Source organism: Euprymna scolopes, chromosome 11 (genome assembly GCF_053919585.1).
Source record: "Euprymna scolopes isolate OS-2025 chromosome 11, ASM5391958v1, whole genome shotgun sequence".
NCBI classification, from domain to species: Eukaryota; Metazoa; Mollusca; class Cephalopoda; order Sepiida; family Sepiolidae; genus Euprymna; species Euprymna scolopes.
In genome coordinates, this window is record NC_136492.1 from 2,915,001 (window position 1) to 2,925,000 (window position 10,000).

The 10,000-nt window shown below is 32.9% G+C and overlaps 2 protein-coding genes across 2 annotated transcripts in view; one reads left to right on the forward strand and one right to left on the reverse strand.

The window, feature by feature from the left end:
- LOC145287721 (regucalcin-like) overlaps positions 1–3,679 on the forward strand; it is a 15,086-nt gene extending 11,407 nt beyond the window's left edge. Inside the window, exon 5 of the mRNA XM_080135472.1 lies at positions 2,708–3,679. Within this exon, the coding sequence (XP_079991598.1) occupies positions 2,708–2,916 (209 nt within the window). The 3' untranslated portion in view covers positions 2,917–3,679. The remainder of the gene's footprint in view (positions 1–2,707) is intronic.
- LOC145287726 (tubulin delta chain-like) overlaps positions 1–10,000 on the reverse strand; it is a 127,442-nt gene that overhangs the window by 96,513 nt on the left and 20,929 nt on the right. The gene's annotated exons all lie outside the window — the stretch shown is intronic.

A 10,000-nucleotide genomic window follows, 5' to 3' on the forward strand; every position in this document is an offset into this window, starting at 1 on the left:
ATATATGTATGACTGGACTTTGTTCCGATCATCAGTTCCACCTTTTTACCCCTTTTTTTGCTCCAAACAAGGGTTGTATATATATATATATATGTATGACTGGACTTTGTTCCGATCATCAGTTCCCCCTTTTTCTCTGTACATGGTTTGAGAAGTTCCTCAGCAATTTTGTGCAATTTCTTGCATTTCACAATTTGGTTTGCCACTTCGTAGCTGGATTGTAGTGCAGGTTTTTCTTTTGGACAGAATCCAAATTTGGGAAGTGTTGCTTTACGGTCGTATCATTCACGTTTCGAAGACAGAGCATCAATGCTATCGTTATTGTAGTTGGCAGAGTATTGCAAGACAATCTTCCTTTATCTTTCCCACTTTCTGATCGCGAGCAAAAGCAATCAACTGACTCTCCAGTGCAGTGTCTGTAGACTCGTCTAATTGTAAGTTAACCGTGAGCGTGTTTTGCTTGATTTCAGAGCAAACTTGATGGCACACATCAGTGGTGATGTCATCAATCTGTTGGTGATTGTCATTAGAAAATGAAATTTGCTGGATTTTCTTTTTTGCCTTTTTTCCGATCATCAGTTCCGCCTTTTTACCCCTTTTTTGCTCCAAACAGGTCATATATATATATATATATATATATGACTGATTGAGAAACGCTGCCCTAGACTTTTCATCCTTTTTCTCTTTCCTATCGTATTTCTCTTAATACTCAAGATCTACCCCCACCCCCTAGACAAACACACTGCCTGAGTATGGCACAAAACTACATCCAACCACGTGATCCACTTTGTGAGTTTTGAGGATGAAGTTACCCCCATAGTTGCCACTATTTCTACATTCACTCTGATCCAGATAAGTGACAGTACCTGTCACGACTCATGTATTGATTAAATAGAATTTTTTTTTTTTTGAGCTTATACTAACACCTGGTTTCTCCATTGACTGACAGACTTACAGAAATGGACAAATATCTTGTAACTGAACACGGTTTATCAGCTTGAGGGCCATCTGTCTCTGAGATCCACAGAAACCCAATAGACTTGCTTGCCCTAATGGCCAAATTTTGAAAGTGTCACTTCACAGTTGTATCGTGCACATTTCGAAGACAGATCATCAATGCTATCGTTATTTCTTTAGGGATACATCTTGTCACGATGGTTTCAAAGTTTAGAAGAATGCAGTGATGTATCTGACATCACTCAGCAATGCAGATGCCGCGTGCATTCCACACCATCTCAAATAACATTTGTGAATCCAAACTTAACGAGCAACTGGACTCATGAAAAAGAATTTCAGAAAACAAAATATACCCGGTGAACCAAGTGCAAGAGAGATTCAAACAATTGTATTTAAAGGGATGGTCGGAATCTTAAAAAGATCTCTCGGTTGGAATACCTTATTTTTACAGTTAAATGTTTGGATAAGAAAATTAAAAGAAAAAACGTAGCTATCATTCCATTTCTGAACCTTTGACATTTTAGAAATGAGAAACTGAAAAAATAAAATTAACGTTATGTGTTTACTAAAGTTCAGATATCATCTCACGCGAAAAATAAGCTTCTACCTTTTCGTATTAGACTTTTTTTATATTTCTTGTTTTGATCAAACTATTGTTCTCATCTTATTTGTGCAACGTGTCGGTCAGATTGGCCTTCGACCATCCTCAGGGAGATAATATATATATATGTATATATAGCCTCGTCAGACCTTACAGAAAACCTGGTTTTCTGTAAGGTCTGACGAGGCTGTTGGATCGTAAACATGGTCCAACATCCGAAACATATTTAACCAAACAGATAATAAAAAAATAAAACACGTATTTGCTCTGCAATAGTATTGAGCACTCTCTTCAGGTTTTTACTAATTACCAGCTTTACCAAATATATATATATATATATATATATTCCCCCTCCCCCCCTTTCTTTCTCCAAACAAGGTGTGTATATATATACACACCTTGTTTGGGGGTAAAAACAAAAGGGGTAAAATATATATATTACCCACCTTTTGTTTTACCCCAAACGTAAAAATAAAATAAAAATATAAACGATGGTTGACGTTATGTTATTTCAGAAGGAAAACCAAGAATTGATGAAATAGTAATCAACGTTTCGTCCCTATTTCAGGGAACATCAATCAGGATTTTGTAGGGAAAATTTTGAAGAAAAACGGTTAAAAAGAAAATCGCTTCAGTAAATGTGCATGCACATATGTATATAAATGTCGTTTTAATGTATATATGTATATGTATATGTATATATGTATATATGTATATGTATATGTATATATGTATATGTATATATATATATATATATATATATATATATATATATATATATATATGCATAGAATAATCCAACCTTTCTATACGCACATTTATAGTTTCTGCCCAGAATGGGAAGGATTTTAGGATTTTTTCCTTTCTCACTCACATGTGGTCTGTCATCGTTTTTCTTCAACATTTTTCCTTCGAAATTCTGATGATGCCTCCTGAAATAGGGACGAAACGTTGATTACTATTTTATTAATTCTCGGTTTTCCTTCTCAAATAACACACACACACACACACACACACACACACACACACACACACACACACACACACACACACTTATATATATGTGGACTTTCCACAGGTCTTTTTAGTTATAATCATTATTGCAATGATAGGTTAAATCTTTTTTATTGGTCGTTTTCTTCACAACAGGTAAAATTCTGCAGACGATCAAGTTTCCTGTCACCAACCTGACATCCTGTTGCTTCGGTGGACCGAATTACGACGAGCTGTACGTAACCAGTTCAACCTATGCTGTAACTGCGGACGAATTAAAACACAACCAACCTCTTGCTGGTTCGATCTTTAAAGTAAATAACATCAATGCAAAAGGCGCACCAGCAACTGTTTATCAAGGATGAGAACACGATTGTGACAAAACTTCAATCATTTTTTAAAAGGTGACATCCACCCTAAATGGCACTTATTGAATCATTAATAAAATTCTGTCTTTTCTGAAAATTAAAAATCTTGGTAAAAAAAATTGACAAATAATTTGACAAACATTTTAAAAGAACAATAGGTTTATTGAGTCGCACACGACTCCAATCGTTTATGTAAGATGACATTCTCCAAAAATACCTCCCATGGAATAGTTGATAAAATTTCAAATCCTTTTTACAATCCAACCATATTTGGTACGAATAAACTTCAATTTATGCCTGACTTGTCCACCAAGTTACATTTATAAATGTCCTACAGTTTTTTCTTGGCATTCACGGATGCAACAGTTTAATGATTTTTTTTTTTAATGAATATTAAAATTTTAAAATAAATCGAATAATGTAATTGTTAAAATTGACTGAGTGTGCAGTTGGCAGTCAGTGGCCAGCTGACCCTTTGGAAGCGAATGGTAGAAGATTACCTATGTAAATACAAGTGAATTCCTGACGTTCATTCGACCGGTTGATTCGATAAATAAAGAAGTCATCATCATGTTTTATAAGTGTTGTCTCGTGATATAATTCAGTTACAACAAAAAAGGTAATGTGTTTATCATCAATTATAATGAACTCTTGTGTGAAGCTTCCAAGTATTATGTGTTTCATCTCCTCTATTACAAGAAATGTCTCCCTTAGTCTGTGTTAAGAACTTGTATACATCTCCAGTGTGCAGTTCGTACAGTGTTTATCAAGGATGAGAACACGATTGTGACAAGACTTCAATGGGTGACATCCACCCTAAATGGCACTTATTGAATCATTAATAAAATTCTGTCTTTTCTGAAAATTAAAAAGCTTGGTAAAAAAAAAATTGATAACCATTTTAAAAGAACAATAGGTTTATTGAGTCACACCTGACTCTAATTGTTTATGTAAGATGATATTCTCTGAAAATACCTCCCACTGAATTGTTAATAAAATTTTAAATCCTTTTTTACAATCTAACCATATTTGGTATGAATAAATATAATTTATGCCTGACTTGTTCACCAAGTTACATTTATAAATGCCCAACAGTTTCTTTCTTGGCATTCACGGATGCAACAGTTTAATGATTTTTTTTTATGAATAATAAAATTTTAAAATAAATCGAATAATATAATTGTTAAAATTGACTGAGCGTGCAGTTCGTTCATACAGAAAAAAGTTTTGAACATTTTACGACTTTTATTCCAAATTCTAAGCAAAAACAATTGTAAACCGACGTCATCAATAATTTTAGAGAATTACTGAACAAAAACTTATAACAAGTTAAATATGACTCTTTCTTTAGATGAAAATAAATTCTTACTTGTGTATGTTAAAAATAAAAGTTATAAATAATTTTATTATATCATCAGAACATTCAGAAAAAAAAAACATCTTTAGGCCATGACATTTCAAAGCTAAATGCTTCTCATCATCTTTTAATAATCAAGTGTGAATTTTCTGAAACATGGTTTACAAACGGATGTTTACAGCAACGTACCAATAAAAGAAATTAATCAAGTTCTGAGAATCAATATATTCATAGGATAGCCTATGTGTTATTTATTGTGTGTGTCATGCTTACATCCGAGTGATTGTTGTTTAATTGTTATGGATTTCTATTTCTTGTAATAAATAATTTTACCCAGAATTCTTTGTAAGTTTTGGTTTCGGTTTCGTTTATAGCTGAAGGAACTCAAGTTATATATATATATATATATATATATATATATATATATATATATATATATATATATATATACTTATTTATTGTTATATAAACATGCTCACATCCCGCTGCTACAAATAGCCACTTGTTTCAATCAAACAACAGATATCATCAGGCAGCGACTTGACTATTCAAAAGTTCAATGAATAATGGATTTTTATTTTAGGTAGGAACTCTTTAAAAGTTGGAGTCAAAAAACTTAAAACACAGAACTTTAATTATAAGATGTAAAGAGGGAGGGGGCAATTTAAATAAAGTTAAAAGATTATAATGGAGAGAGAGAGAGTGATTAAAAAATAAATAGAGAAAGAAAATAGAGAGAAAAAATATATATATAATATGGAGAGGAAAAGAAAAAAGATATAAATGGTTATTATAAAGAGAATAAGGACTAGAAGGGAAAAGAAAGAATGGTGAGATATAGTTAAAGAGAGAAAGAGAGAAAGTAAGAATTTGACAGTATATAGAAAAAGAAAAAAGAAAAAGATCTGCGTGTCAACCAATTTATGAACAATTATACAATTCAGTAATGAGACGTTATTACAAATACAAACAAAAAATACAATCTAAGCGTTAGAAATGAACATGTTAAAAAAGACAGCGAATGTATCCAACCAACATATTTATCATCTCACATACGTCCACGAGTAATATCAACGCAGTTCAAACATACGTCTACAATTAAGCCCTTTATACTAAATGATATAAGTTTAAAGTTTTCGCGTTTTTATTAAATAAATATATAAATAAAAGAAAAAAATAATAATGATAAAACAATATTAAAATTATTATTAATAATAATAATAATAGTAATAATAAAAATAATAGTAATAATAATAAAAAAAAAACAGAATAAAATTAATATTTATTATCTTTTTAATATAACATATTTAGCCATAAGAGGGGATTAAATAAATTAAATAGGACTAATAATTATAAATAATAATCTACTAATATTTATGTATATAAAAAGAATACAATACATATATATATATACATACATATACACACATATACACATACATATACACACATATACACATATATATATACACATACACACACATATACACATGTATATAAGTAAAGGTGTAACTCTAAACTATTAAGTTGAAAGTTTAAGCTAGTTAAGTATAAATATAAAGTCATATTAAATCACAAATTAATACATTCAAGACAGTATTACTAAGAACATAGAAACAAGTACACTTACATATAAATATATAAATATATTCAGGCAAAAGAAGTAATTAAATCAACAAAATACTCAAAAGTAGGGACATACAGGTAGATAGTAACAAAATTAAAAATAATAAAATATATATGTATATACCCACAGAGAACCAACAGACATACAAATAAACATATATATATATATATAAACATACATACAAAAAATACACAAATAAATGCACACAGTCGTATACCAATATACAACAACGCACACACACACATATATATACGCACACATACATATGTATAATTTACATAAACTATATATATATAGAAATACATATGAATACAAATTATTTGGTAAGAGTACAGATAGATGCATACACACATAAAAGCATACAAATGGATTGAATAAATATGGGAGGGTATACAAAATAATATAGAAATATATAAATCTAAGTACACACGGTCATAATATAAACACATAGACACATATTCAATCCTCGCTTAACAACATTTTAAAACTTTTTATATCACATACAAATCATAATACCTCACAGTTAACAACGAAGCTCGCCTGTCTATTTAATTTGCTCGATTTCGGGAAGATAAATATTCAATATTTGTCGCTCACCGCATGTGGGTTAGTCTTTTTCCTATAACATCTTTGGGGGAAAAAAAAAAGTGTTCAGCAGTAAATGAATACTATCCCGCAGTCAAAACTTGACCTCATTTAAAACGGGCACTTGCTAAATCCAACTAATCAAATAAATTCAAACATGTTTCCGTTAGCATCTCGCGGTGGGGCAATGGTTAACATCGCACTTTTTTTTTTCACACTTTAATTTACAACTTTGCCTCAACAGTTTGGGTTCGATCCTCATACTTACTTTTTTTTAACCCCCTCCCCAAACACCTGGGCAACGCCGGGTACCCCTCGCTAGTCTATAAATATAAAAGTGAAAATGTATGTATGTATGTATGAATGTGTGTTCGCTTTTTCTGTGTGTTTACAAAAAGCTTCTTTCAGAGAAGCGGTCGGTCGGTTCACAACTTTTTAAAACTTTTTATATCACATACAAATGGTAATATCTCACAGTTAACAACGAAGCTTGCCTGTCTATTTAATTTGCTTGATTTCGGGAAGATAAATATTCAATATTTGTCGCTCGCCGCATGTGGGTTAGTCTTTTTCCTATAATATCTTGGGGGGGGCGAGGAAAAAAGCGTTCAGCAGTAAATGAAATCCCGCAGTCAAACTGACCTCATTAACTCATTAAAACGAGCACCTGCTAAATCCAACTAATTAAATAAATTCAAACGTGTTTCCGTAAGCATGTCGCAGTGGGGCACTTTTTTTTTTCACAACTTTGCCTCAACGGTTCGGATTCGATCCTCATACTTACTTTTTTTTTTTTTAACCCCCTCAAACACCCGGGCAACGCCGGGTACCACTCGCTAGTATATCTATAAAAGTGAAAGTGTGTGTTTCTGTGTGTGTACATTTCCCTATGCAATAACTGTGTCAATTTTCAGTCTACAGACTCGAAATTTGATATACATGGTACTTACATTTGGGAAAATCGATGTGATCCGTTTTTGGCCAGAAATTTGGCAATTAAGGGGTCAAAGTTCAACGATTTGACCTTTGAGAACTCTACCACACTCCTCCTACAATTTTCGGTCTAAACACTTGAAATTTTAGATATAGGTTCATTGGACATGGATCTAACTTGATAACTTAAGATTTGTTTTGGGCTTAAATAAAGAGGTCATAATAGGGGTCAAAGTTAAAAAAATTAACCACTTTTTTTTTTTTTGCTCAACATGCATCTCCAAATACCTGGGCAACGCCGGGCACCCATGCTAGTATATCTATAAAAGTGAACGTTTCTGTGTATCTATGTAACGTAATCCCCCATTGAGGAGCATTAGAACTACGCTGAAGTAGCTTATCATTCCCGAGTGACGCCAGATAACCCAAGGATTTAAGATAGAGAAGATAAATATATATATTTTATTTCATGTCAAAATAGATATTGTTTGAAACCAGAGAAATATATCTTTGCAGATAAAAAGTTGATGACAGGAAATTTCACTTATAACATTGTCTGGCCTGAGTGATCTCAAGGTCGGATGTCAGAATTGACATCTGGCCTTGGAAATCATGAGAATTAGTAATTCAGATTTCAGGTATGGGAATTATGCCCACCCAGGGACCTGAGGCTTTCGATTTCGTGGCGATTTCATGGCGAAATCTTATTGGCTGGGGGGAAGTTCCACCCCATCCACATATCTTACTATATATACGACTGTTGTGCTAAAATTAAGCACTTGTGGAGTTCAAGAAGAACAGACCGTATAGAGACGTGACCCCTCCACCTTCCTCATCCAACCGTCTGTTGCTGTCTGTGAAGAGATTTGAGACTGTGAAAAAAAAACTTACAAAAACTGAATGAGATTTGTAAAAACATTTGTACATAATTCTGCTAAATTAAGCTTCTGTAGATAGACTACATGAGTTTGTTTTTCTTCCTGCATGCTGCTTCGATATTCGCTTTCAGCATACCAGATTTCATGTAACAACCTCAGAGAAGACTAGACTACACAAGCCAAGAATTCAGATAGACAGGGGTCCTTAACCACCTTCTCACGTGAGAGTTACATCTGTCTGTCTGTGTATCTGTCTGTGTGTGTACATTTCCCTACGCAATAAGTCTGTCAATTTTTAGTCTACAAACTCGAAATTTGATATACATGGTACTGAGATTTGGGAAAATCTATGTGATCGGTTTTCGGGCAGAAATTTGGCTGTTAAGTTCAACAATTTGACCTTTGAGAACTCTACCAAACTCCTCCAACAATTTTGGGTCTAAACACTTGAAATTTTAGATATAGGTTTCGTGGACATGGATCTAACTTAATGATTTGATTTGAGCCCAAAACAATAAATGTTAAGGAGTCATAATAGGGGTCAAAGTTAAAAAAATTGACCGTTTTTATGTTTGTTTGTTTTTTTTGCTCAGCATACACCACCAAACCCCCGGGCAATGCCGGGCACCCATGCCAGTATATCTATAAAAGTGAACATGTCTGTGTATCTGTCTGTCTGTGTATCTATGTGTGTGTCTGTGTGTGTACATTTCCTTACGCAATTACTGTCAATTTTAAGTCTACAGACTCAAAATTTGATATACATGGTACTGAGATTTGGGAAAATCTTTGTAATCCGTTTTCGGACAGAAATTTGGCTGTTAAGGAGGTCAAAGTTCAACGATTTAACTTTTGAGAACTCTACCAAACTCCTCCGATAATTTTGGGTCTAAACACTTGACATTTTAGATATAGGTTCCTTGGACATGGATCTAACTTAATAACATGATTTGAGCATAAAACAATAAATTTTAAGGAGTCATAATAGGGGTCAAAGTTAAAAAATTGACCACTTTTTTTTTTTTTGCTCAACATACATCTCCAAATACCTGGGCAACGCCGGACACACATGCTAGTATATCTATAAAAGTGAAAATGTCTGTGTGTCTATGTACACTTTCCTACCAAATAACTGTCAATTTTCGACCTGCAGACTTGCAATTTGTCACAAGAAGTATTGAGATTTGGGTAAAAATCTTTTTAATCGGTTTTCGGTCAGAAATTTGTTTGTCAAAGGGTCAATGTTCAACGTTTTGACCTTTGACAACTCTACCAAACTCCTTTGTCAATTTTGGGTCTAAACACTTTAACTTTTTAATGTAGGTTACTTGGATATGGATCAAACATTTTAATTTGATTTGACTCCTAAAAAAAAAAAAATTGACCTCTTCGGTCTGTACTATATTACACATTTGAAATTTTACATAAAGTGTATTCAGAGATAGGGCAAGCTTTTTAATCGGTTTGGGTCGAAAATAATAGTTGCCAAGAGGTCAAAGTTCAAGAGATTTGACCTTTGCGCTGTCTAGTAAACTACTCAGCCAATTTTGGGTTTAAACATTTGAAATTTTGCATAAAGAGTATTTAGACATTCGGCAAGCATCTTAATCAGTTTTGGGGCGAAAATTTGGCTGCCAAAAGGTCAAAGTTGAAAGAGTTGACCTTTGTAGATTCTATCAAATTCCTCCGTCTATTTTGGGT